General features: G+C 61.5%; 1 protein-coding gene across 5 annotated transcripts in view; it reads right to left on the minus strand.

Annotated features, from left to right (window-relative positions):
• The window catches only part of CHD5 (chromodomain helicase DNA binding protein 5), a 29887-nt gene extending 3138 nt beyond the window's left edge, over positions 1 to 26749 (minus strand). Inside the window, exons 1-34 of one of the 5 annotated variants that reach the window (XM_075437107.1) lie at positions 26643 to 26749; positions 25299 to 25429; positions 20786 to 20965; positions 20552 to 20670; positions 19765 to 20003; positions 18330 to 18454; positions 16505 to 16628; positions 14500 to 14666; positions 14197 to 14415; positions 13803 to 14012; positions 13509 to 13720; positions 11929 to 12060; positions 11254 to 11362; positions 10771 to 10962; positions 10485 to 10685; positions 9947 to 10084; positions 9287 to 9408; positions 8537 to 8710; positions 7651 to 7792; positions 7311 to 7442; positions 6694 to 6811; positions 6062 to 6186; positions 4968 to 5199; positions 4759 to 4884; positions 4450 to 4622; positions 3564 to 3738; positions 3016 to 3108; positions 2467 to 2555; positions 2138 to 2271; positions 1591 to 1735; positions 1025 to 1184; positions 782 to 861; positions 530 to 659; positions 179 to 268 (exon numbers count right to left, since the gene is read on the minus strand). In XM_075437107.1, coding sequence (XP_075293222.1) covers positions 179 to 268; positions 530 to 659; positions 782 to 861; positions 1025 to 1184; positions 1591 to 1735; positions 2138 to 2271; positions 2467 to 2555; positions 3016 to 3108; positions 3564 to 3738; positions 4450 to 4622; positions 4759 to 4884; positions 4968 to 5199; positions 6062 to 6186; positions 6694 to 6811; positions 7311 to 7442; positions 7651 to 7792; positions 8537 to 8710; positions 9287 to 9408; positions 9947 to 10084; positions 10485 to 10685; positions 10771 to 10962; positions 11254 to 11362; positions 11929 to 12060; positions 13509 to 13720; positions 13803 to 14012; positions 14197 to 14415; positions 14500 to 14666; positions 16505 to 16628; positions 18330 to 18454; positions 19765 to 20003; positions 20552 to 20670; positions 20786 to 20965; positions 25299 to 25429; positions 26643 to 26706 — 5002 coding nt within the window. In that variant the 5' untranslated portion in view covers positions 26707 to 26749. Of the gene's footprint in view, positions 1 to 178; positions 269 to 529; positions 660 to 781; positions 862 to 1024; positions 1185 to 1590; positions 1736 to 2137; positions 2272 to 2466; positions 2556 to 3015; positions 3109 to 3563; positions 3739 to 4449; positions 4623 to 4758; positions 4885 to 4967; positions 5200 to 6061; positions 6187 to 6693; positions 6812 to 7310; positions 7443 to 7650; positions 7793 to 8536; positions 8711 to 9286; positions 9409 to 9946; positions 10085 to 10484; positions 10686 to 10770; positions 10963 to 11253; positions 11363 to 11928; positions 12061 to 13508; positions 13721 to 13802; positions 14013 to 14196; positions 14416 to 14499; positions 14667 to 14862; positions 14937 to 16504; positions 16629 to 18329; positions 18455 to 19764; positions 20004 to 20551; positions 20671 to 20785; positions 20966 to 25298; positions 25430 to 26642 lie in introns of those variants that run through there. The other 4 variants (XM_075437104.1, XM_075437105.1, XM_075437106.1 and 1 more) reach the window with 4 other exon arrangements.
• Between the last annotated feature and the right edge of the window lie 108 nt (positions 26750 to 26857).

The raw sequence follows: 26857 nt of genomic DNA on the forward strand, positions 1-26857 counted from the left end.
TTCCCGCTCGTGGCTCCCAAGCACCACCAGATGGCAAGGACCAGCTGCGGCGGGTGCCACGGCCGTCCTCGCCATCGTGGACCCAGGGGACACGCTCCCTCGCCTCTGCGCCAGGCACCCGCCGCGCTTTGGAGAGCCTTCACACCGCTCCTCGCCCCAAAGCCTCCCTGCGCCTCACCTGGTTTGACTTCTTTGTCCTCCCCTTTGCCCGGGCTGCTGTTCACCTCCAGCTTCTCCAAAGGCTTCTCTTTCTCTTGAACTCCCTCATCTGCAGAAGGGAACGCGACATGAGAAAAGCCTGACATGCAAAACACTCTTCAGGGAACAACTTCTTTGTCTGGACAGACTTCCCTGCTTAGCAGGAGAAAAAACAACACACGCCCTGGTGTCCAAGCACCTTCAGCTGCAGACCTTCTCCAGCACAAGCCGGTGCCACTGCTGGGTGCCACAGCCCCGCAGACATCCCAGCCACGGCTGAGAGCGGAGCCCGTGCACAGCGATCGCGTTCACCTGGGCCCCAGGGACTCACCTTTCACCAGGGGCTCGGGAGAAGGCTCAGCTTTTTCACTCTCCTCTTGCTTCTCTTCCTTCAGTTTCTCTTTGCTGTCGCAGCTCTCTGGGTGCTCTTCGCTTTCCACCTTCTCAGCACCCACCGGCACCTTCACGTAAAGCGGCCACACCAGATCAGCCCAGCCTTGCCCCTTCCTCGGGGAGCGCCCCGAGCTGCCAGGCAGGCCACAAGAAGGCTTCCCAGAGGAGACACTGAAAGAAGCCACCCTACCTGGCTGTCAGACACCTTCCTGGACTTCTGCTCCACTTGGTCCTTCTCCTCCTGGAACCCGAGCTGTGCTTCTGGTTTGTCTGTAGCAACCGCAAAGCAAGGACACCATGGAACGGAGCCCCGGAGGGCTGCGCACACTGCCAGGGCAGGTGCACATCTGCAAGACCTGCTGGTGTCTTGGCCCAGCTCCCCTCCCACGCCCGGGCAAAGCCACCATCCCTGGAAGCCTGCAGGCACACCCACCTGCAAGGGCCACAGCTCCTGCGTGCACATGGGCTGGGCTGGCCGGGACGGGGGTGTTGGGATCTGACGACACCACCTCACTGGACTTCTTGCTCTCTGGGCCCTCGAGAATCAGATCTGGGGTGCTGTACTTCCCGTTGACATGCTCAAACTCCTGAACCTGGGGCAGATGCACGCCATCAAGTGAAACGCAGCCGAGACACTTCCAGCGCGGTGCTGGAGAGCCGCCGTGCTCCGGCTGCTTCACCCGCAGGTTCGCAAAGCGGCGGGATGGCTACGCCCACCCTGCCAGGGACATCTGACGCTACAGCTCCGAGACCCAACAAGCCTCCAGCATGATTTCTCTTTTTTGCCAGCTAATCAAATACCTGCTCATCCTGCGCCCCTCCCAGGGCAAGCAGGCAGTTTGCATTACCATCCCCTACACCTTTACGACAAGAACAGACGCGCACTGAGCCAGGGAGACTCAGGAGGGGATCCCCGGCGAGCAGCACTCGGCAGCCAGTGGAACCCACGAGCCGCCAGAACACACCTGGACAGGTACAGTTCAAGTTCTACCCACCCACCTTCTTCCTTACTAGCGACATGACTCCTATCCGAGTCAGCACGTGCTGCCGCGACAGCCCCTCCCGGGGAACGCCGTCCGCAAAGGTTTCGGCACCGTCTGCTCCAGGCTCACACAAATGTCTCATGAAGAGAGAGACGTACGCCCTGCGGAAGGAGAGCCAGACCTCAGACCGGCTCGGCCCCCGGACTCCCCGCTGAGCCAAGCACCCACACCGTCTGCTTCCAGCCGCGGGCGAGGGCAGGGCCTGACCCCCGGCTGAGATTTAACCCATCTTAGAGGGAACAACAGCAGCCCTCTCAAACGGAACAGGCGCTGCCCCCCAAAAAAGAAACCACGGTGGGGGTGTGCGGGCACTGGGCTACTGCTGCCCAGCTGGCTTGGTCACAGCGCGGCCTCTGCCTCGCCCCGGGGAGCACGGCAGAGGCGGTGGCACGGCAGGACGACAGCGTGGTCAGAGATCGTCCTGAACACACGAGCTCAGTGCTCATCACAGTCAACCAGAACAGAGGACGGACCTCGCCCTGCCTGCCCGGGACCCCCTGTACCTGAACTCCTTCTCGCTCTTCCCTCGCAGGTCCCGGACCAGCCAGTGAGAGTTGAAAGCGTCCTGGGGCGGCATGCCCCAGCGCATGATGGCGTTCAGGAAAGCCTTCCGCTGGCGGGCGTTGAAGCCGAGAACCTGCACGGAGCGGAGGTGCTGCTAGGATCACAGCGCAGCCTCGGAAGCGCGTGGCCCCTCGGAGCCTGGCCGCTGTTGCAGGCGTGCTGGACCAGCACTAATGCGCCGGCAGCTCGGCAGAGAGCAGTCCCGTCCGAAGCCCGGGCAGCCTTGGCACAACTGCGTTGGTCGTGTCTGGCTGAGGCTGGCACTCACCTCGATATTCCCCCCAACTCTTGCCAGCAAAGGCGGGAGAGGCTTGTCCCGGTCACTCTTCAGCTGTCTCCGGGATTGTCTTCTGCCACCTGAAGTCAAGCAGCCTCAGTGACGAACAGGCCCGGGCAGCGAGGAAGGACGGCCGAGGGATGGCCGCAGTGCTCACGCCCCAAACTGGCGCGCTCCCTCCCGACGGGAGCAGAACCCGCGCAGAGCAGCGGCCCGGGGTGCAGAGCCCCTTCCAGCCTTCCCGCTGCCTCCCCGAGCCGGGCGCCCTCCTGCCCGTACCAGGCGAGGGGGCACCACGCCTGCCTCTCCCGCAGTCCCCGCTCTTCCGCCACGAGGACCAGGGCAAGGTCCTGCAGCGGCCAGGGAAGGAAACAGGCGGCTGCCTTCCCTGCCCCGGGAATCTCCTCACCTGGCCAGCAAGTGGGGATCCCTCCCCTGGAACGGAGCCCCAGGAGCACGCCAGTCCCTCCAGCCCTGCGCCGGAGTGCCAGGGGTGCCCGCGGAGCAAAACCCCGGGGAGCATCAAACGCATTAACTCACTCTGACCTTCTGGCCTCTCCTCAAAGTCTTCGTCCTCGTCCTCGGAGCCAATGGAGTACTCCGACTGGTTGTCGGAGAGCTCGTCCTGCCACTCTGCAGACCGCAAGGGAGGCTGGGTTAGAAAAGCACCCGCGCGGTGGGACCCTGCCTGGCACAGACACGCAGACAGGCGAGAGCCCGCCCGCGGCTGCGACTGGCGTCACTGCCAGGCAGCCAGAGAGGAGCACACCAGCAGCAGGAAACCACGCTCTCAGCTTTTCCAAAATCAGTATTCTCCTATACAGAAAAATCCCAATTTAAAATATTTTGCCCACTGACATGTTTTTCCTAAATTCTTCCGGCAAAAACAGTTTAGAGACCAAAAATGAAAGCAAAAAATCTTTGAAGAATTTCTGTCCTGGAAAGTTTAGGAATCAGAACCGTGCATCTACCAAAGTGCAGAGAAACACCAAGCAGCGCCTCAGCCAGTACGTCCGCGGGGCAACTGGCCCGCAGCCTCTCGGAGCCAGCCCACCCGAGCCAGCCGAGCCGAGCGGCCGCAGCCCTACCTTGGTCCTCCTGCGAGGTGTCGTTGTAGTTGACCTGCTTGCGGATCCTCTTCCCCTTCCCCAAGTTCCTGGCCAGATCTTCCTGCTGCTGCTCGTAGTGGTGCCGCAGCAGCTTCTCCCAGTAGTCAGGGTCCACGTTCTCCTCCTGCTTGATGATCTCGCGTTCCACCTCCTCCTGCAAAGCGCGAGACAAGAGGCTCGAGGTCGGGCAGCCGCAGACCTGCCGGCATCGCCTCGCTGCCCGTCCTCTAACGGCACTCCAGGGAGGGAGGGCACCAACCCACTGCCTGAATTTGGCTCCAGGGCCTTTGCCCAAACGTGCTGACCTGGGGGGAAGGTTGTCAAAGGGCTGGGACAAGCTCCCACCCAGAAAGAGCTCCTCTGAACGCTGCCATCCATCCCGCCCTGCAGCGCCCGCACTCACACCGAGGGAGAAACCACAGGTTGCAGAGACCTCCCAGAACAGCAGCCTACTGTCAGCTTCATCAACAGATGAAGGAAATACGCCAGCCAGCTACTGGGAAAACAAACGACAGCAGCACAGGACGGAAGCAGCACCATGCCCACCCCCAGCCTGCAGGGGAAGGGCCTCCAGAAGGCTCCTACGGACGCTTTGATCGAAATGAGGTCCTGTGCCAACAGCGACAGAGCCCGGCTCGCAGCACGGGCTGCACAGCACCAGGACGTCTGGGCCTCCTCTGCCTGCGGCCGGCCCCACCAGCCCCGGGACCCCAGGTCTGGACCCGTCCATGGCAGCCGTCGATGGAGAGCAGGGAGCGGTGCTGCCCCGCACCGAAACACTCGCACGAACAGCAAAGGGAGGGGACGAAACACAGCGGGACGTACACCGAGGTGCGATCGTAAGACATGATACTGATCACATTACCACACCGTCCTCTTCTCTCACAACATACTGGGCCACTTTAAAGGAGCTGAGATACTCGTTCATGTTCTGCAGCTCCGTGTCATCAGTTGCATCCTGGTTTCGGTCCAGAAGCTTGGAGATGGCAGCGTCGTCGTAGTGGATCACACTGCTGTCATCCACGTCCTTATTGTCACCTGGAGGCCAAAACGAAGGGAATGGCAGCAGGACTCACCGTGCCAGAGGCAGCCCGCTGCCAGAGCCCGGCGAGCTCAGGGTGGGCGCAGGGCCAGGGAGAGGGGACGGGTTGCCCCAGCAAAGGGGGCCACACACCTGGTGGGGGGCCACCGTGCTTTTTTTTCACGCCAGGAGTCGCCGCACCCCCTTTGGTTGACAGCGTGTCAGAGAAAGGGGTGACAGCATCCGGCATGGCGATCCGCTGTCCCTGAGACACCATGCCTGTGGGCGGAGGAGGAGGAGAAGGAGCCGCTCAGGCAGGGCCCCGCCTCGCGCAGAGAACCCCCAGCGCCTGCCCACCTCACCTTCCACATCGTCCTTGAAGAGCTCTTCTGTCCCAAACTTGAGGATGTCGTCCAGCTCTTGCTTGGTCATGGAGCCTGACTTGGAGCCGAGCCCCGGGCGGACTACCAGGTGGGTGAGCATCATCTTCCTCTTGGCCACCTGGGTGATGCGCTCCTCCACGGAGGCTCTGGTCACAAAGCGGTAGATCATCACCTTCTTGTTCTGCCCGATGCGGTGAGCTCTGCTGAACGCCTGCGGGCAGAGAACGACGCTGCCGAGGGGGCACCGTGCCACGCCGGCCAAGGGCTCCGGGCTTCTCACCCCTCCGGGGTGCACACAGGCAGCACACGGGCAAGGCTGAATTCAGCATTCAAGGCTGCTATGGGGCAGCGGAGCGCGAGGGGCTCCTCAGAGCCAACCTGAATGTCCTGGCCCCCTCCGCTGACCGCAGGCAAGCCAGCTTCCCCATGCAGGCCCCGAACCGACGCGTGCGAAGGCAGGCAGCGAGGACACGTTCCCCTAGGAACCCTCCGTCCGCAGACCCACCAGGCCTGCACTGCTCCTTCAGCGCCCAGCACCAGCGCATCCCCTTGCCCAGGACCCAGGGAAAGGAAACACTGCCACAAACAGATCGCAGCCGCGGACGCAGCTTTGGAGACGACCTTCTCCCGGCCGGGGAGCACGGGAGGAATACGCATTTTTCTTCTCTTTTCCACTGTTTTCAGAGGCATTGGCTGCTCGCCTGCTCCAGCTGCCACTTCCCCTTGGCAGTCAGTTCTTAGCTAAGGTCCCCCCCAAGGCTTTTGGAAACACAAGTGGAAGCTCCCCAAAAGAGGAGGGGACACCTGGTTGCGAACAAGCAGCAGGAGGAAGCAAGAAGCCCGAGGAAGAGAGCTGGTTTTACGTGCCAGGTCTCTCCCACATGGCAGACAGGCCAGGGTGAGGCTGGTGGATGCAGGAAGGGAGCTGCTGAGCAGAAACGCACCCCACGAACACAGCAGAAAGCGTCGGCAGCTCTCAAGAGAAGAGACCGACTCGCCTGTGCAGGGTGTGCAAAAGGGGCAGAGCCACAGAGGTACTTACTACATGGGAAGGAAAAGGAAAAGTCAGAAACCTGGATGTCATTGTGGGGATTCCAGTCAGAATCATAAATAATGACTGTGTCGGCTGTAGCAAGGTTTATGCCCAGACCGCCGGCGCGGGTAGAGAGGAGAAAGCAGAACTGCTGAGCACCAGGAGCTGAGAAAGACAAACCCACAGGTGGCAAACGGTGAGACAGAAAGGAGCGCTGCTGACGCAGAAAGGTGCAGTGCCGCGCTTTAGCGATAAAACAGCGGGAACCACCGCTCTAAGCCAACAAGCAACTGGCAGGGAAGGCAAGGAGTGAAAACACATGGTTCCCTGGGAGTCAGTCACTGGAGAAAACGCGGCTCCAGAGCCAAAGGGGAAGCTCTGCCATCTACCAAAGCCTTGAAGGGAAACGCAGGAGTCCCTCAAGCTAAGCAGCCTGCCGTTGGCACGCTGGGGTTCATTGTGGGACACAACTCCAGGGCTTAACGACACGGCACGAGCAGCCCGCGTGGGCCTCGGGGAGCTGGATCTGCCAGCACGGCACAACCGATGCGCAGGCACGCCCGTGCCGCCTGTCCTGCGGGCGAGCGGGAGCTCCCGGCACAGCGCGCCGACCCCGCTGCCGGCTGCGAACCCCCGTGCACCCTCTCCTCGGCAAGGCAGGAACACAAGTACCGTTAAACCTGTCTATGGCCTCCTGGCGCAGCCCGCCGGTGATGCCCCCGTCTATCCGCTCGTACTTGTAGCCTTCGTACTCCAGGAAATCCTCCAGCAAGTCCAGCATCTTCGTCATCTGCGAGGCAAGGCGACCCTGGCACCAGCAGCTCCGCGCAGCCCGGCTCCCTGCACCCCCTGTGACCCCCAGGGACCTGCCCTGCCCCGGCCGGGCCCCTGCCCGCAGCCCAGAGGCCGAGGTGGCGGTGGGACCAGCAACAGCAGCGCACAGCCGACAGGCCAGCGCCAGAGGAGCCACACTCGCCTCTCGCCTGCTACAGGCGGCTTTGCCGGCACGAGGGAATCGTGTCTGGACGGCCCTCTCCAAAGGGGAGCACTATTACTCCTATCTCCTCTTTATCCATAGATAAAAGAGGTTTTACACAGGCACGCTCCCTTGGGAGAGAGCTGGGATGCCGTCCATCCATCGTGACTGCATCAGCTGCCACGCTGCCTGGGGGACAAGCTGCCACCAGCTCTTCCACCTATCTCTATCTGTTCCTAGCACAAAATTCTCATACAGAACAAAAAAAAATCCTTTAAAAATGTATTTATTATTAATCCTTCCCCATGCTCACCTGGGAGAAGATCAGAACTCTGTGACCCCCATCCCGTAACTTCTTCAGCATCTTTTGGAGCAGCATCAGTTTCCCAGAAGATTTGACCAAAGAATTCCCATCATAAGATCCATTGGGCAGAACCGGCGCCTCCTGTGAAGGAATCCTCGTTAGCCTCTTCGAAGACAACACTCATTCATGGACAAATTCACATGCATTCCAAAGACAAAAGCCTCGTATGAAACCACTCGCACAAAAGCCCACACGTCGACCAAAGCAAGCTCATGGAGACGGCCCCCCCCGACGGCTTACACACAACATTCCGAGACACGTCTCCACGGTGCAAACCCGGCTGACGTACCACCGCCGCCACGGGGAAGAGGTACGGGTGATTACAGCACTTCTTCAGGTCCATCATGATGTTGAGCAGCGAGACCTGGTTCCCACCACCTTTTGAATTCAGGGCTTCGAAATTCCTCGTCAGTATGAATTTGTAGTACTTCCTGCGGGAACAGGGACGGGACAGACACCCTTGGTAATCCGCCCAGATGTGGGACTGGCATCAGCAGGATGGCACCAAACCCCACCTGCTTCACTTCAAAAGGGACATTTGGACATTTCTAAAAGCAACTGTTCAGCCCCTCAGCCCCGGGACGGGTTTATACCATTGCTCCGTGGACACCACAGCCCCGCTAAGTGGGAAGACTCGGGGGCACAGCAGCCAGGAGCGCTCCCCAGCGCCGGGTGCCAAGCGAGCCTTGCCCCGTCGTGCTGGTAAGACGCGATGTCCCCTTCCCTGCAAGTCCCCAACCTCTGCAGAAGATGCCACTGAAGCTGAGCAAGTCAGCCCGAAACAAAGGGAGCTGAGCAAGCATCCCCTGCGGCAGTGATGCTCCAGGCTGACACTGGGCGAGCTGGCAGCACAGGCTGGTGCTCCAGTGCCAAAAACAGGAGAAGAGGGGGGTTCAGCCTCAGCGTTTTCTGTGGGCCCCCCAGAATGAGCAGAGCCACCCCAACAGGCTGCCAGCACCAAACGCGCCCTGCCGAGCAGCCAGCACTGCCCCGAGCCCTGCTCACCCAGCCTGGAAGCACTCCCGGCGGGACAGAACGCCCCCCAGCTCTTCCCGCGGCAGGGCTGAGGACGGGGGTCTCTGAGCTGCCGAACCCCCCTGACGCCCCGCCGTGCTGCAGACGAGGAGGGCTGAGGGAAGCCGGCCACCCCGGGGAGCTGTGTTGGAGTTACTCACTTCTGCATCTGGCTCAGCTCCACTCTCACAATCAGCTCCGTCTTGGCGGGCATGTTCTTGAAGACGTCCGCCTTGAGCCGCCGCAGCATGTGGGGACCCAGCAGATCGTGGAGCTTTTTGATCTGGTCCTCCTTGGAGATGTCTGCAAACTCCTCCAGGAACCCCTCCAGGTTACTGTGAAAGCAGCCAGAACCACACGGTGCTGAGCGATAACGGGACACGCAAGAGCAAAGGTTTCTCTTTGTTTATGACTTAAAAACAAGGGCAGAGCTCTCCTGGTACGCGGTGACGCTCCCGCGCCTGCACGCGAGCAGGGCAAAAGCCGGCCCAAGGAGCCGCAGCGGCGGCCGAGAGGACACTCGCGCTGCCAGGAGGTCTGAGCGAGCACCCAAAGCACCTCTGCCTCCTCAGGGAGAGGGAAGCGCAGGCACCACAGGTCCGTCCCGCACCCACAGATCTCCTGACGGACAGCGAGGCATCAGCTGCCCGCAGGAGCCCCACAGCCGCGGTCCGCGGCAGGACTCTGGGCTTGCACGGGGCACGCGCAGCTGTCGGAGCCGCCCCGCGGCACCGCGCTCTGCCATCCGCCCGCGGGCACAGACCGGCGGGACCCGCGCAGCCGCAACGGGATCCAGGCACCCACGCGGACAGGAGCCCGGAAACGGGAAAACCTCTGCGGAGCCGCCTCAGCGGCCGGCAAGAGGCCGGGCCCCGGCTGCTCTCCTTCTGGGGGGAACCAGTGCAACTTACTTAAACCTCTCGGGAGTCAGGAAATTGAGCAGGTGGAAGAGCTCTTCCAAGTTGTTCTGGAGCGGAGTCCCAGTGAGCAGCAGCTTGTAATCGATCTTGTAGCTGTTTAATACTCTGAAGAACTGGGAAAAGAAACGAGGTCAGGTGAAGAGAGCTCCGAGGAGCCGGTCCGTCACCCGGGGACTCTGCAGGCTGCACACGCGGAGACTCAGCAGTGACCTCCCGCAGACCGCAGCTTGCGTGTCCGGCCCCGAGCCATCCCCATCGAGCACCGGCAACAATCCCGAATGTCCTTGGGTCACACTGCCTGCCTCCTCCTGCGCTGGGGACTGCGCGAAGGTCCCGGGCCAGAGACTGCATTTAGCCCCAGGCAAAGGGGAGAGGAAGCAGAGGGACTGATCCCATTCCACGACAGTTCATCACAGGACGGCCAGGCTGCCAGGCAGGCAGCCAGGCTGACACCTCTTCCACTACTGAAGGATTTTTAATGCCAGAGGATGTTAAAGAGAGCAAATCCACCAAAACTCAGGTCTCAGGCAGAGCCTGTGTGAGGTGACGGCATCTTTCTACTCCCAGAGAGCAGACCACCAGTGCTGGGGTGTCGTATCTTTGTGGCACCCGCTGCACCACAAAAATCACTCACAAACGTCTGCTACCTACTTTGGACTGGTTGTTCTTCAGCCGGTGGGCTTCATCCACCACCAGACAGGCCCACTCTATGGAGCCCAGCACCGCCTGGTCAATAGTGATCAGCTCATAGGAGGTGAGCAGGACATGGAACTTGATCTGGGCTTCCTTCTGGAGGAGCAGAGGGAGAGAAAGCCAGGGTAAGAGAGCAGGGAATGGGATGGCCTCGACCTTCGCTGCTGCTGCGCATGACCCAAGGAGAAAAGCAGGGACTGCCGGCACTGCACTGCTCAGCACCAGCAGCAGGGCCGAGGCACGAGTTGTGCCAGCAGGAAATCTATACCCGTCTGAATGCCAGAACCAAGCTGGGGACTACAGACACAGAACAGGGTCTGGCAGAAACCTTCACAGCTCATCACAAACCTCCTGCATTCATAAACAGTGCCCGCTTCCCTCTTTGGAAAACAGCTGATCAGGGACCTAACCAACCTCCCTCTCCAGGCCAAATTCTCCTCTCTCCCTCTCATACTGGTGGTCAAGGTACTGGGCAGGACACAGACTTAGCTCCCACCTTCATCCGGAAGACCTTCTTTCCACTCCGGATGGCGTTGTCTTCGAAAGAAAACTCATTTTCCCGGATGACCGACCGGCTTTCTTTGTCCCCCGTGTAGGTCACGACGTAGAAGTCGGGTGCCCACATCTCAAACTCACGCTCCCAGTTGATGATGGTGGAGAGAGGGGCGCTGACCAGATACGGCCCTTTCGAGTGGCCCTGCTCGGGGAGACGAAGTCCAAGCTGTCCAGCCCGTACCGAGCAGCTCTCCGCTGCCTCGGGGACTGCTGCACGCTCCACTCACCTCCTTGTACAGGGAATACAAGAACACAATGGTCTGCACAGTCTTCCCCAGCCCCATCTCGTCGGCCAGGATGGTGTCTGTCCCTTGGGCCCAGGAAAACCTCAGCCAGTTTAGCCCTTCCAGCTGGTAAGGATGGAGCGTGCCTCCCGTGGCGTCGATGTACCACGGCTGCTTGTCAAACTTCACTGTAGGCTGAGCAGAGAGAGACAGGCCGCCAGGCAGTGAGAGCCCACTCCCTGTCCTTCCTCTGCAGCCAAGCACCCCCTCTTTAGCCTTGTGACACAGAACAGCCCCAGAAGAGACGCAGACAGCGTCCTCAGCACAGCACAGCCCCGAGGCTCCGCACGGCAAAGCCACCCCAGGGCTCTGAATCAAGAAAGCCAGGAAGGAACTAGAGGAGAAAAAGGTAACAGGACGGGGGGGCGGGCAGACCTCTCTCCCTGGGCTCACACCCGCTGCACTACCCCCACCACTCCGACTCACATCCACCAGCGGCGTTTCTGGAGGCTTTTCCAGCTTCTCCTCTTTCAGCTTCTTCCCTTTCTTGTTCAGCTTCTTCAGAGGGCGCGTGTCCTCCCCCAGCATCAGCTCCCTGCAACAGCCAGGGAACATCAGGGAAAGGCAGGCGGGCATTCCTCTCCCAGTCTCCAAGTCGAGGGACAGAACCACCTCTCGAACGCCACTGCCTTCTCCCCACAGGAGCTTTGCCGGCCCAGTCAGCATGTGCACTCGTGGAGTGCGAGCCTTCCCCTCCCAACAGTCCACGCAACACCACCCAAACCAAAGAAAAGCAATCTCCTCAGAACATTGTGGTTTCACCCCAAAACAGTCGGGCAGCAGCGCCACGGAGCCACCCTGAAGTGCAGCGAGACCGTGAGCATTACGGCAGCACGAACGCAGGGAGCACAGGCTGGAAAACAACAGGTAGGCAGGATTTGCCAGCAGCCCCGAGATGGCATTTCAGGAGGCTCAGCCTTCCCAAAGTGCCTGCCCACTGCTTTCCGTGGAGCGGTCCCTGCGAGCGGTGCCAGCGTGCTCAAACAGGGGGGACACCGACGAGTCCCCAGCCATCCCAAACGCCTGCGCAGCTGCCCCGGCTCGGCCCGGCTTCCCCAGGCTGCACAGCCCGGCTGCGTCCCACCACCGGCTGCCTCGTACCTGTGGTTCCAGTAGAGGAGTTTGAGGTTCTCGTAGTAGGGGATGTCGATCTCGTCGATCTCCCAGGTGCACTGGTCATACGGCAGGTCTTTCCACTTGATCAGGTAATGGACGTCTCCCTTTTTATCAAAGCTGTAACGCAGGGCACAAACGCCCCGTCAGCAAAATGACACCCCAGCCCCGGGAAGCAGCGAGCCATAACCTGCTTCCACAGACGGGACGCTTCATCCTCTGCGTCTGCCCACAGACCACGACACCCGAGCAGAGGCAGAAAAACTTAAAGAGAGTATCGACACTTTCTGGCAGAAATGCCTATTAACCTGCTGCATGTGTTAAATCATTTGGCTTTAACGGCTGCTCTTCCATTCCACTGAACAACCTCGTATCCCTGTTTTACCAGGACTGGACTGAATACCAGAGCTCGCTTTCCTTCTCCTGCAGCATTCACTGCTCTGTGAAGTTTGCTCACACTGAAAAATGAATAAACACACTACTGAGTCTGATTATATGCCTACACGGAAAAAAACTCTTGCCTTATTAGCAAACAATGTAAAGCTCGGATGAAGATTAAGCCGGGCAGCTTTATTTATTTCCTGCCAAGCAGCCTTCACGCAAAGTTGCCACTTGAAACGTAGAAATTCAACAAAAAGGTTTCTCTAGCTGCCCGATGTAAAAACACCATCTGCACAGCCCACTCCACAGGCAGGAAACTTCTTCCACAGGAAAGAAATGCAAACGTCAGGGCTTCGTACGAGAGTCAGGCACCTGCTCAAACTTCTCTCCCGGGCACCGTTCCTACGAGCGTCGGGCGAGGCAAGCGGGAATAACGCGCGACACGCAAACGCCTGCCGGCACCTCGCCTTTGACGGGACTGCAGCGGGGCCACGTGGCTTCCCGCAGGAGCAAACGACCCACACGAAAACGGGCTGCTGCTCCAAGGGGTTTAGGTGAGTGGCCATCGATGGAAGCAAGACCCATCACTGCCTGCAGCAGCAATTTACGGAACGATGAGGCTGCAACAGCCACCCAAGCGACACGTCTAGGAAGAGCGGAACGACTCTGCGCATCCATCTTTGGGAACAGCTACCATCTCCGTTTTTAATGTGCAACAGCAGAAATTAAAATAAGACATCGATCCACGTCTGGCCTCGGCTTCACCTCAGGAGCAAGCCTCCAAGGCAAGAGAGACCTCAAAACACAAGCCCCAGCAGCTGAAATTCCACAAGCCTGAGATTCTGGCTTTGCAGAAGGATGGCACGAACTTCCCGGCCCTGGGGAGGGGCACGCAGCCGAGCACAGCGACCTCGCAGCAGGCAGTCCTGGCAGCCCAGCTAACCGTGTAACCATCAGCGTGAGAGCTGCGCACGCGGCGAAAACCCGCAGAGAGGACGGACCCGCTGCTCAGAGCTTCATCTGCAGAGCTCGCCGGGGTCCCAGGGAGCGTGGCAAGGCTCAGCCCTGCCATTTGCCCCCCTGGCTTGCAGCGGCACCGCTGGGAGCCGGCACCAGCAGGGGCTCAGGCACCCTGGCAGGCGCTGTGCCGCAGCCCGTTCGCGCGGCCGCCGCACGTGGCTCCTCACCTGTGGTTGAGGATGCGGTGGATCATCATCCACTCGGGCTTGATGCCGTAGCGGTAGAACCGCTCCTCCATCTTGGCGTACTGCGGGTCTTTGTTCTTCCGCTTCTCCCGCTGGCTGTCCTCATCGCCAGAGCCGTAGTCGAAGGCCGGCGGCTCGTCCATGTCGTTCTTCCGCTGGTAGTTGCGGTACATCACGGTGTGGTAGAGCTCCAGCTGCAGCAGGAGGGGGCTGCGGTCAGGCCGCGGGCGGTGGGCTGCGGGCGGGCAGGGGCACGCCGACGGCGCGCTCGCTCACCTGCAGCTCCTTGACCCAGGAGCAGTGCCAGTAGGAGAGGCCTGCCCACTTCACGAAGAACTCGCGCTCCGGGATCCCCTCCAGCACCTTCGGCGGGGGCAGAGGCAGCTCCGCATCCGGGGCGGGCAGCACGGGCGGGAGCGGGGCAGGCGGCGGCTCCTTCCAGGCCCAGTGCAGGATGCGCTGGACTTTACCCTTCAAGGGAGGGCACTGGGGATAGAAAAGCAAACAGGCAAAAGCGCGGAGTTCAAGGTGAGCCCCTGCGAGGGGCCGCGGTCGGAGGCAGCGGGCAGGATGCCGGCCCCGCGGCAGAGGAGGCGAGGGCAGCAGCAGCCAGGAGACCGCTCCCGGGCCGACGCGGGAGCAGGGACCGAGGAATGCTGGCAACACTCACTGTACAGCGAGGGCAGAGCCATTCCCCATTTGGTATTTCTGGCAGCGGCGGGTTGAGGCAGTGGAGGTGGTAGGAGGACGGGCAGGTGTCACAGCACAGCAGCTCCCCTCCGTCCTTACAGACCCGGCAGAACTCCATGTGGTCATCCTCCTCCTCCTCGCCGCCTTCCTCATCCTCGTCCTCCTCCTCCTTCGGCTCCCACTGGATGCCCTCCTTCTCCTGGGGAAGCACGGCCAGCGTAACGCCGAGGGTTTCCGCCACCCGCCCGCCCGCTCGCACCCACGGGGCCCCAACCCCACTCACACAGTGGGGGCAGCTCCACTTGCCCTCGGGGGCCTTCTCCAGCTCGGGGTCCAGGCAGACGAGGTGGTAGGCACGAGGACAGGTGTCGCACAGGATGATCTCCCCTCCCTGCTGGCACACCTCGCAGTAGTCCTGGTGGTCCGTCTCATACCCGTCCCCTTCTTCCACTGCAAGCAAAGGACAGGCGCAGTCAGAGGGACGGCGGAGCTGCCTGCTCTCCCGGGAGGGAACGGGACACTTGCTCCTCTACGATACAGTTAAGGAAACCAGGAAAGCGTTTCGCCTCGGACCCCTCCTGTGACGTCCCCCTTCCTCTCTGTCCCTCAGCACCACCGTTCATCTTTGCACACAGCATCATCTCACCTCTGTCTCTCTTTCTCTCTCCACACTGTATCATCCTTTGGTTCCTTCAGGCTCTCAATGGAGAATGCCAGAACCTGGAGAGGTTGCAAGGGAGGCCAGTCAGAGAAACCTCCCCGGGTACCAGCACCACCAACTGCAAACGCACCATGCAAGGGTGATTCGGCCGGGCAGGAGGAGGACGACTCCTCTCCTGGGACTACTCTGCTCTTCCTGGGTGCTCACTGGCGCAGGGGCAGGAGCTCTCTCAGCTCAGCATGGACGGGAAGAGGAACGGAGGGACAAGGCCTTGCAAGCACCGACACGGCTCATCTCCACTCCCAGCTCTGCCACAAGCTCCCGGCACAGACCTCCGACCCTCCGCTCCTCCAGCACGTGGCAGGAGCTCCCTGGCTCCGGCACAAGGACCCTCGTACCGCAACAAGCCGGGAGGCAAAGCGGTCCCCTTCACACGCGAGATGCAGAGCCAGCGGCCAGCCCTGCCTCGCCGACCGACGGGGAGGCTGGCCAGCACCACCGCCCTCAGCGTCCCCAGCCCAGAAGCCGCCCTTCCATTTCTCAGAAGCAAAAACCCGCTGGCAAAGCTAAGAAGCCAAAGGATGCGCCTGGATCTGAAGCATCTCATCCCGAACAAGGACGCCAGGTGGAAAAGCAACGCGTGACCCGCAGCGGCACAGGAGGCAGAGCCGGCCTGGGACCCGGGCAGGGCGGCACTGGGCCCCAGCAGTCCCCGCCAGTGCTCGGAGCCAGAGCAGGGCTTGGGGCAGCTCGGCACGGGGACGGACAGAATGGCACAGAATCCACCCGCAGCCCTCTGTGAGGGAAGGGACGAAGGAATACGCACACAAACGTGGTCATGCAGCCACCAAGGGACCCCAACAGATGCTTTCCACCGCTGTGCACGTGCCTCCCTTCTCCCTCTTCCTACACCGCTACCACAGATCTACCGCCTGCCCGCTGATCGCACATCTCACGCAGACAAAACGTCCCTTGTCCTCACGCCTTCTCGCCCGCAGCCTGCCCTACTCTGCTGGGAGCTCGCCACGCACCACGTCTCTCCAAGGGCCGCTCCTCAGAAGATCACTTCCCTGGCAGCCCCACAAATTCTGGAACTTTGCTGCTAGAGGACAAATCCTGACCTGGGATTTGCTCGTCCTGGCATTTCCCTGCCCCCCCGGGAGGCTGCCAGCAGGCAGCGAGGCAGGGCCGGCGGGCTTTGCGAGCCGCAGCCCCGCAGCAGGGCAGAGCACCCGTACCACGACCCTGCCAAAGCAGCTCCGAGCAGTGACACGGAGCTGGCCCGAGGGCACATGAGCCCCTGGCAGCGTGGATGGCTGGAGAGAGGCCGGAGGCAAAGCTGGCTGCGGCTCACGGAAAAGCCCTGCCGCCGGGCTGCTCCACCGGCACCGTGGGGCTGAGCCAGCGCCCGCAGCGGGATCCACTCGCTGCCTTCCCGCAGGCACGAGCCCACCAGCACCAGGGGCTGGACACCGAGAGAGCCCCTCGCCCTCCACAGACACAGCCAAGCACACCCTCTGCCACCGAGCCAGCACCAGACACCGCCCGGAGCTGCCGAGGCCAGGAAAGCACCATCTGCAGAGGGAAATCCAAACAGGACAGGAACAGAGTACAAAGGATGGCCTACTCCTCTTTTTCTTTCTCCTCCTCTTCCCTCTCTTCCCCAGGCCGGCCGAGCACTCGGAGCGCACGGAGGAGCTGTTGATGCTGGCGCTGTCGAAGTCGGATTCCTCGCGTTCCTCCTCTTCACTCTGCAGAGGGCAAAAGCCAAGCACACGCAGTCCGAGCGCTGACATCCCAGCGGTCACTCCCAGAGAACGCCGCTCCGCAGTGGAACAAACCCCCCCGAGACCCCCGCGGGATCATCGACCTGCGGCTGGGCTCCTCGGGCACCCTCCTTCCCTCAGGGATCGACCAGGGCAGCAGGGACGGCGGCAGGGCGAGCGCGCTCCTGGCACCGACCGACGGGCCCCGGGAGCGTGTCGCCAGGCGCTGGGAAGCCGGGAGCTCTGCTCTCCGGTCGCTGCCGCGGCCAGACAGCCCACCAGCACCGCTCCGGGCTGCCGCCGCCGCCTGAAGGCGACCACCTCGCGCCGCTCAGCGCAGCAGCAGCTCGGCCGGGTCACAGCGCCGTCAAAGAGCCATCGCTGAGCAAATCTCCGAGCACATTTGAAACACGTAAATCAACATGGCAGGTCCCTGACGAGGCGGGCTCCGGGCTTCCCCGGCAGCCTGCCGTCGCCATGAGCAGAGAGCACGGTGCGGCTGGCCAGGCACAGCGGAAAGGGCCGGCGTCCCGCAGGCATCAGCCAGCCGCAACACCCCGCTGCTGCGACAACGCTGTCGTGGGCAGAGACACCCAAAGCAGAGAGTGCGGGGGGACAACCCCCTGCTCCCAGCCCTGGGCAGTCAGGGGCCCCCCTCCTCCACTGCTCCCTGTCTCCCTCGGCCCCGTTTCAGCTTGTGACAGCCTGCTTGTGTGCGTGCACACAGGCACTCATGCTCCACCTCCTTCAACGGGGAAGGAGCTAAACAGGCCCGGCATTCACCGGCGTCAAAACATAACATCTGAATTCTTATTCTGGAGACTTCTGCATGCAAATCCCCAATTTGCATGCTGTTAATCTGGTGCTTAGCGCTCCAGCTGCAGGAGCAAGCCCAGGCTCTTTCAGATGCACAAGTCCACAGTTCTAGAGTGCACCTGGAGACGGGATGAACCTCCTGTGACGTGCGACTGAAAAAACGCAGCAGCGAGCGGCTGCCTCAGATTGCTCCTTTCGCTTCAACCTCTGATGCACGAAGTTATTTACAACTTGTGTGAACTAGAGCTAAAGAGTCAGGGACCTCTGGTAAGGGTGAACTAGTGGGATTTTGATCGGTATTACCAAGACCTAGAAGAGTTCCACCCCTATTCAACAGCTATTTAAGAGATTTATTCTTTAAAATGCGCCTGATATTCGTGTCCTGACAAGAGCTGAGCACACAAGCTGCAGCACAGCCCCACTGCCGTGCTCTTACTGGGAAGCTCTGGTGCCCGTGGGCTGTGCTGCGGGATCGTGGATGGCAGGAGGCTGGCTATACCAACACAATTAAAGCATTTGATAATTCTCTTTGGCGTGCAGTTCAGCTGGAGTGCAATCCCTGAGGAATTCCTTTGCAAATGAAATCTGAAATGATGGCATTACCAACCTCACCAATTAAAGTAAACGCGATGATATGATTTCAGTAGAAACCATGCCCAGGCACCTCTCCACAAACCTGAGCCTGGACACAGCTCGGCATCCAAGGGAGGAGCGAGCGTGCTGACCGGAGACGGGCGTCTCACAGCGGGGCACGAAGGAGGCTGTGACGCCGCTCACGAGGGAGGCTTCCAGGGCAGGGCTCGTCCTGGCATTTCCCTGCCGACCCCCCGCACCCAAGGCCCCGTGCAGAAAAAGGGGGTGCACACTTACGGAGGAGCCCTTTTTCCTTTTGCTGGGGATTCCTCCAAACCGGAATTTCAGGCCTGCCATCTTTTTCCCCTTCCCCTTTTTCTTCCCGTCTTTGGAGCCCTTGATTTTCTTCCGCACGCCTGGACCTGGAGAAACAGAAGACTTGTTTGGTACTCTACAAACAACTGTCCCCCAAATCACCCCCCACCCTAACCCTGGGATTTACAGGAGAGATGAGAAAGCACTGGGGACCCCGGGGAGCTGGGCAGCCACCAGCACCATCCACGGAGCACGTCCTTTGGGGCAAAAGGCTGCAAGCTCAGACTCAGCGCTTGTGAAGAATCGGGGAGGAAAGCATCTGCCCCAGGATCCAGGAGAGGGACCACAGGGCTGCAAACACCGCGTAGGGGCTTAGGGGTGTGCAAGGCGGGGAGAAAGGAGCCGGCGACGGAGAGGCAGGAAAGCTGCGCCCACCGCGCGGGAAGGCTGCTGCAAGCTGCGCTCTCGGCCAGCCGCCAGCTCTGAGCCGCTGGATCCAACCCTGTCGAGGCATCGGGCACTGACAGCTGCACAGGAGGAACAGCAGCCTTCCCAAGAAGGAACACGGCGCAAAGGGAGATCCCTCCCTTTCCCACTGCTGCTCAGCTTCTGCAGCGATTCACACGGCCCCTTCCACGCGTGGTGAAAGCGGCACCAATCTGCTGTCAGAAATCGGAAAAGGTTTACAGCAGGAGACCCCTTTCAATACAGATCAGACTCTTTCCAGAGGAGCTACTGCAGATTTATAAGGGTGGCTCAGTCCTTGTAAGCAGGCTTTGAAGACCGTCACCTTCCACCCAACTCCCAGTAGAATAAATCCTTTATTCTGAAAAAGAGCTGCGGCCTTGCAGCCAGCACCTCTCCACCACTGAACAGCTTGCCATCTCAGAGACAACGCACCCTGCTCGACTGCCAAACGGTGCACGTTCACCTGGCCAGACCACGCCTGCTTTGCCAACACACCTCCACCCTACCCTTGCCAACCTACGAATCCTCTTCAGCTTGGACATGGGACTCTGAGGATACTGCTGGTTTCTGGAGGGCTCTACAACCCTGCAGAAACCCCCAGGAGAGAAGCTGGCATAGAAATACAGGTCCCAATCACTTATTTAAGATACAAGAATGAAGCTGAGCATTCATTTGCTCAAAAACTGCCAAAAGTCCAGAAGATCCAGAGGCTGCCAGGGTGATCTGCCATGGTTCACAAAACACAACCCCCTCTGGGACTTCTGCAAGGGACACGGGAGCTGCAGACACACCCCTGGCACTGCCTTCGCCTCCCCGCTGTGCTGAAGCATGTCTCCTGCCTGGAGACGTTTTCCCACCTTCATCAGCCTGAAGATGCGGCTGGCTGGCTCTGCAGGCCCGGCAGACGTGAGAGCAGCCCCCTGCTCAGCCCAGCGCGGCTGGCACCTACCCTTGCCCTCCTTGGTCTTCGCCTTCCTGATGACGGTGGGCAAGGCGGACTGCTGGGGGCTGGCGGCCAGCGGCGGGGCGACGGTGACAGTCTCCACAGCTGCTGCCACGGCCGCTGCTGCCGCCGCTGCCGAGCTGCCCTTGAACGGGTTGTTGGCACTGAACTCTCGCCACTTGGCACCGAGCACGGTCATCATCTTGGACATGGGGATCTTGGGGTTCTTCTTGGCAATCAGAGGCCTGCAGGGCAGGGGAGAGGGAAAACCACATGTTAACAGGAACGCTTCACTGTGCGTCTGCTCCTGCTCGCCGTGTGCTGGTACTTCAGCCCAAGGAACGCACCAGTGCGTGCCTCCCAACAGCAGGCTGCCGTGGCCCACTGGCAGCAGCTTCACTGGAAAGGCAGCAGAAACCAGAGCTTTCTTAAACAAGTAGATATACATAAAGGAGCACACTTCAACTTCCTCAGAGACCATCTTTCCCTGAAATACCTGTTGTGTTTTGAATGGCTCCCAGTAGAACCAAAATTTCATTATTGTTACTCAATCTTTCTCATGAAACATTTCAAATAAGCACACACTAAAAATGGGGCTGAGGAGAGAGAAGCACTTCAGCCGTTTTTCAGCCAATGCTGCAATTAAGACGGAGTCCTGAGGACTGAGTCAGGTAGGGAGAAGCAACCAGGATCTCGCGATGCAGAATTTACTTCACAACTTCACCCATTTGACTGAGCAACACCCAAACCTCAACCACCACCCGAGGCTCCGTGCAGACCTACAGTTTCCTACCTGAGAAACTGGCTGAAAGCCTTGTAATTAGTCAGAGTATGATAATCTTCTTCTGAGAACATGTAATCTACATCATCGAGGCCCCATTCTTCCATCAGCTGCGCTGAGCTCTTGGGCTCCTGCAGATTGACAGAGAGACATCATTAATGTAAACAACCATGGCTCTGCAGATGAGCAGCACACCCTGAGGTCCCATGCTCTAGCACCCGCTGAGGGTAAAGGAATCTTTGGTACCTTTAGACCTCCATCCTCGTTGTCATCCTCCTCTTCATCCTTCTTTTTCCGTTTTGGCTTTTTCTCCTTCTTGTCCTTCAATTTTTTCTTCTTCTTTTTGTTGGGGGAATAATCACTCCCTTCACTCTCAGATTTCTCCTCAATCTCCTCTTCGTTGTCCGACATTTCATCATTGCTCCCCTAAAACAAAAAGTGACAGTGGAGCAAGAGCAGGGCCTGTCCCCCCTCCGCTCTCCTCCAACAAACCCTCCCAGCCAGCACGAAGCAACCGCTGTCACCAGCCAGAGTCAACCCTCCCTCGAACAACCCTGCCATTTCACTGCGGGGCTGGGGCAAAGCACCACAAAAATCAGATTTGGGAACAGCTAGAAGCACCTGGCCACAGGAAAGACAGACAGAAAGACACCCTTGGTTTATCTGGAACCCTTGGTTTCCTCAGAGCAATTCAGAGATCCCCAGCCAACCTTCTGCCCCAAGTCCCCACCTGTAAGAGCAGCCATTCCCTCTCCCCATGCCAGGAGCACTACAAACAGACCTGCTCACGCAAGGCGGCCCGCGCCCTGTGGAAGCACCGGAAAAAACAGAAGGTCATGCAATACAGATACAACTGTGTTTTGGAAAAGCTTGTCTAGGCCAAAGTGTACGGAATGGAACCTTCATGCTTTTGCCTCAGGACTTTTTCACCAAGGGGAGCAAGAGAAGCAATGCCGCGCCGCAGCTGTGCAGCTGGACGCCTGCTCTGCCTCCACACCGCAACGCGCTCCTCCGCGCGGGCCCAGACGCCGCAATACCACAGCGTTCAGGTACCGTTCCGGTGAGCGGCAGCACAAACAGAAAACCAGGAGACAGCAAGTGAACCCGCACATTAAAAACAGCTGCGTAGTAAACCAAAGAGCAGCTGCTCAGAGAGGCAGCTACCTGCTCTGCTAAAAGAGCCTAAATTTTCAGACAGGCAACATTTAGGCAACTTTTTTAATTGCTATAATGCAGGTAACATATGATGTTCCATGTTGTGTTTGCTTATGGCTTTATACAAATAAAGTCACTTTCCTCTACCACAGTGTGAATGGCTAAGAAACCAAAGGAAAGGAAAAGAAGATCTCTTTAGTCATGTGTAACCTTTTAGCTCGGCGCACAGATATCGTGCTAGGGTTTTGCTTTGTCGCTGTTTACTTCTTCTGCCCAGCTGGGCACTACGTGCTGCAGTGGAACTCTGTGACTACAGGAGGAGTCAGCTGTTGCTTGAACAGAACAGTCCTGGTGGGTGCACAGAGGGTCTTGGAAGGGGCAGGAGAGGAAGGCCAGTGAGCCTGGCTGAATTCCCTTGCTTTCAGAGACAGGCGGCCACAGGAGACCTCCCATCCCCAGTGGAGTCTTGGTCGCACACAGCTTCAGCAGCAAGGTGAGCCAGCGCTTCATCTGGAGTACTCTGTCCAGTTCTGGGCTCCCCAGTTCAAGAAAGATGAAGAGCTACTGGAGAGAGTCCAGCAGAGGGCTACCAGGATGGTGAGAGGACTGGAACACCTCTCCTACGAGGTGAGGCTGAAGGAGCTGGGCTTGTTCAGCCTGAAGAAGAGAAGGCTGCGAGGGGACCTAACATATACTTACAAATATCTCAAGGGTGGGTGTCAGGAGGATGGGGCCAGACTCTTTTCAGTGGTGCCCAGCGACAGGACAAGGGGCAATGGGCACAAACTGAAGCAGAGGAAGTGCCGTCTGAACATGAGGAAGAACTTCTTCCCTCTGAGGGTGACGGAGCCCTGGCACAGGCTGCCCAGGGAGGTTGTGGAGTCTCCTTCTCTGGAGATATTCAAGACCCACCTGGACAAGGTCCTGTGCAGCCTGCTGTAGGTGACCCTGCTTCAGCAGGAGGGTTGGACTGGGTGACCCACAGAGGTCCCTTCCAACCCCGAACATTCTGTGATTCTGTGATTCAGAAAGGCCTGGGCCCTGCCGGATGGCCCACGGACACGTGCTGCTTCCCCGCAGCCTGACAGGACCAGGCTCAGACGGCCACACCGTGCTGGGGAGAGCCCGAGCGGAGGCTGCTCGGGCGCAGTTCAGGTTTCTTTCTGGGGACAGACCGTGACCCAGCTGCCCGACTGTGACGGCCACCACCCCGCCACCCTGCCCCACGCCGGCAGAGTGCTCGGGCCCCGCGAGCCGGCCAGGGGACGTGTGCGTTGGGGCACCCTCCGCCCCAGCGACCCCGGCCGGGAGCGGGGCCCCCCCAGCAGAGCGGCACCGGGGCTCAGCACCAAGGACAGCGCCAGCACCGTGGACAGCGCCAGGCCCCGCCCCCCGGCGCGGGCCCCGCCCCCCCGGCCCCGCCTGGCCCCGCCCCGTGATCGGGTGGGCCCACACCGAGGGGCACCGAGGGTCGCTTTCGCTCGGCGGCCGCCCCGGAGCTCCCCGAGCACGGCGAGCGCTCCTCCAGCGGGGCTGCGAGCAGTCGTCATCGGGCAGGGAATGCTCGGTTGCCATGGTAACCGCTGCAGCACAGGCTGAAATTCCCCCTCTCCGCTCCCTCCTCTGCATCTCCACACGCCGAGGCTCAAACCGCAGCCCGGTCACGTTCTGCAGATTTTGCCGGGGGGCTGCAGCACCAGTCCCCGCGCCAGGGCACAGGGAACGAGTCCCGCAGCGGCAGGTGACTGCCCGCAGGAGCGCAGCATGGCAGCGCTCCCGCCCCACGCCCCCGCGACAAAACCACGGGGGACCCCAGGCCGTCAGTCAGGCACAGCGTAGGCACAGGCACCACGTCACCACCACCATGTCCCACCTTCCCCGAGCACAGGGCAAGGCCACCTACCCCACACAGCTCTAGGGGGGGAGTTCAGGAACAGGAAGCCCCATTCCAGGCCCCCCCATATCTTCTCTCCTCATCCCAAAACGCAGCCTGAGTGCTGCTCGATGCCCACCAACAGCTACAGCACCAGGTCCTCACTGGCTTTGATGGAGCAGGGAACAGCCCCCCACGGGGGGAAACGAGGTTGGTTAACACTGCCTACACAAGGCATTAATTAAAAAAAACAAGCGCACTCCATGTTCAGCCTGTTATTTTCTCCCCACCCCCAGTCAGGCAGCAGTCAGACTCGGCACAAGCTGAGCGCACGTTGCTGCTGGGCTCAGGCAAGCCGGCACTGACAGAAAATGAACAGAGGTGAAAACACTGTGGGGTTTTATTTTATTCCCCCTCCTCCCTCGGAAAAGCAGCACAGGAAAAAAACGCATCGAATGATGGAAGAGGCACAGGGACACAGAGGGCCTGAGCCAGCTTTGTGTGGTATCTGCAGAAAGAGAGCATCATCACCATGGCCACGAAGGGAAAAGCTTCCCCGGGGCTGTGACTTCTGCAAAAGGCTGGCAGGCAGCGCGGCGCAGGACGGGATCAGCGCTCGTTAAACCAGCAGCTCATCACGCTCCCATCAGTGGCAAAAGCACTTTAACGCGCTGCCTCGTCCAGCCAGCCTGTCCTCACAAATCCCACGGGGAGCAGCAGGAGATCAGCACCCTCCAGCCCTCGCTTGCCGAGGGAAGGGGTGCTCGGTGAGCGACCTCTCCCCAGCCACAGCCTCCCAGGGGAAGGAAGGGGGCTGAAGAACCCCCCACCGCCGTGTCCGCCCCTCCTTCCCGGCAGCCTGTCTGCATTGAGTCAGCCAAAGGGCCGGCGCACAAGATGTCGGCTCCCGTCCTCACGCCCAGCGCTGCCCGGGGACGGGCGAGTGAGAGGCAGAGCCCGCGTGGCGCAGCGCGGCAGCGAGCCCAGCTCCAGGACCGCGCCGTGCCCGAGGCCCGGCAGAGCCCACGCGGCGCCGGCCAGCCTTCCCGCCCAGGCAGCAGACCCCCAGCGCAGCCTCGGGCAGGCCTGACCCTCGAGGACGCGACACCTCCTCTCTGCTTTCCTGCAGCAGGCCCAACAGCCCTTCCGCGTGCCAACCCCCAGCCGCCCCTACGCCGTCTCGCCCGCAAAACACGGGCGCAGCTGCTACCAACGTCCACGGAACGTCCAAGCCCTGCCCCAGTCGCAGGCCCAGCGCGGCGGTGTGCATCCCCCTCCTCAGAAACACCAGCCCCACGGCGCCGTGTCAGCGCAGCACACGCCAGAACGACTTCCCGCCCACCCCAGCAACAACGGCGAGGAGGTGCCACGCTGCGGCCCGGGCAGGAGCGCGGCAGCGAACGGGGACGCACGGCACCATGGCACAGCCCAACGCACGCCCCGCAGCTGGGCCCTCCCGAGGGGGGGGGGCAGCCGCATCGCGCCGTGGCCACTTCTCCCCCCGCCGCCCGCAGAGACCACTCGCAGGGCAGATTTCCAGCCCTGAGCATCCGAGCCGGACAAGAACTGCTCTCCCCCGGGCTCTGGGTCACCTCCCGGGGCCGGGAGAGCGGCTGCTCGGCAAGGGACAGCCTGACAACACCCCCGCTCCAGCCCCCGCCGCCTGAGGTGCCCGGCTCTGTGCCACGGCTGAAAGAAACCCCTAGCCTGGCGCGAGGGCCGCAGCGTTACCTCCTTCTTCCTCCTCTTGATTTTGGCAGCCTTGCCGTCCTTCAGTTTCTTGGATTTCTTTTTTTTCTGCACGACGACTTGGTCTTCCATAAAAAACTCATCCAGTCCTTCCAGAACCCCATCGTCGTCTTCTGGGGACAAAAGGGACAGCTCACGCGGACGAACCGCACAGGACACCACGTCTGCGTTCGTCCTCTCAGAGGAGCCCGCCCGGGCGGTGGCACCGGGCCACGAGACGCAGAGCTCCCCGGCCTCTCCAGAGCCCGCAGCTGCCTCCCACCGCCGCGCCTCGAGGGAGCCCCGGCCCTGGCACGTCCCGCACCCGGCTCCTCGCTGCCGCCGGCACACGAACCCCCCCGGTTCTGGCAGCCGCTGCTTCGCCCTGGGGAGACGGGGCGCAGGGACGGCCCAGTGCGCTGCCTGCTCCTGCGGATCCGGGGCCGCAGGGACCCGGGGAGCGCTGGCCGTTCACCTCGCGGCTCCCCAGGCAGAGCCCACCACCTGGGGCTCAGCGGGAGGCGATGGAGGAAGAGGAAGGCTCGGTGCGGCAGGCAGGTGCCACGGCAAACGGGGGGCTGCTCCGCCGTGGCCCCGTGCCTGGACACCCGGCCAGGCTGCGCACCCCAGTGCAGGGACCCCAACCCCGGGGACCCCAGCCCCGGGCAGCGGCACCGACCCAGCGCAGGGACCCCAGCCCCAGGGACCCCAGCCCCGGGCAGCGGCACCGACCCAGCGCAGGGACCCCAGCCCCAGGGACCCCAGCCCCGGGCAGCGGCACCGACCCAGCGCAGGGACCCCAGCCCCAGGGACCCCTGCCCCGGGCAGCGGCACCGACCCAGCACAGGGACCCCAGCCCCAGGGACCCCAGCCCCGGGCAGCGGCACCGACGCCGCCGCACCCCTCACCGTCTCCCCTCACCGCCATGGCCCCGAACCCGGGGCTCACCGGCGAGCCCCCGCGCCCTGCCCGGCCGCGGCGTTTCCTTAAGGCCTGCGTCAGTATTTTTATTTTTCATTTCCGAGCCGCTGCAGCGGTCACGGCCCGGCGGGAGCAGCCCCCGCCCGGTGCCAGCCGCGCCAGGGAGCCGAGCAGCCCCGGGAGCAGCCCCCGCCCCCCCCGCGCACAGACCCCGGCCCGGTCCCGGGGGGACGCAGCGCCCCGGAGCCCTCCCGGGCCAGCACTGGGGGAAGGGCCCGGCCGGCCCCGGGAGGGACCCGCGGCAGCGGCGGGGCCGGGAGCGCGGCGCGGGGCCGCAGCCGGAGCCAAGCCCTCGGCGCGGGGACACCGGGGCCGCGCCGCGCCCCGCCCCCCCCCCCGCCCGCCGCCGCCGCCGCCGCCGCCTACCTGAGCCGGCCTCCCCGTTGTCCGCACCGCCCGGCAGCTCCCGCCCGGCCGCCGGGCCCCGCATGCCGCGGCCGAGCCCCGGGGCCGAGCGGCGGGCGCGGCCCCTCCGCGCCAAGATGGCGGCCGCCGCGCCCCGCCCACCCCGCGCGCCGCGCCACGCCCCCCCCGCGCTGCGCCCCGCCCCCCGCCCCGCCCCCCGCAAAGCCCCGAATCCC

This window comes from Opisthocomus hoazin, chromosome 16 (assembly GCF_030867145.1).
Source record: "Opisthocomus hoazin isolate bOpiHoa1 chromosome 16, bOpiHoa1.hap1, whole genome shotgun sequence".
NCBI classification, from domain to species: domain Eukaryota; kingdom Metazoa; phylum Chordata; class Aves; order Opisthocomiformes; family Opisthocomidae; genus Opisthocomus; species Opisthocomus hoazin.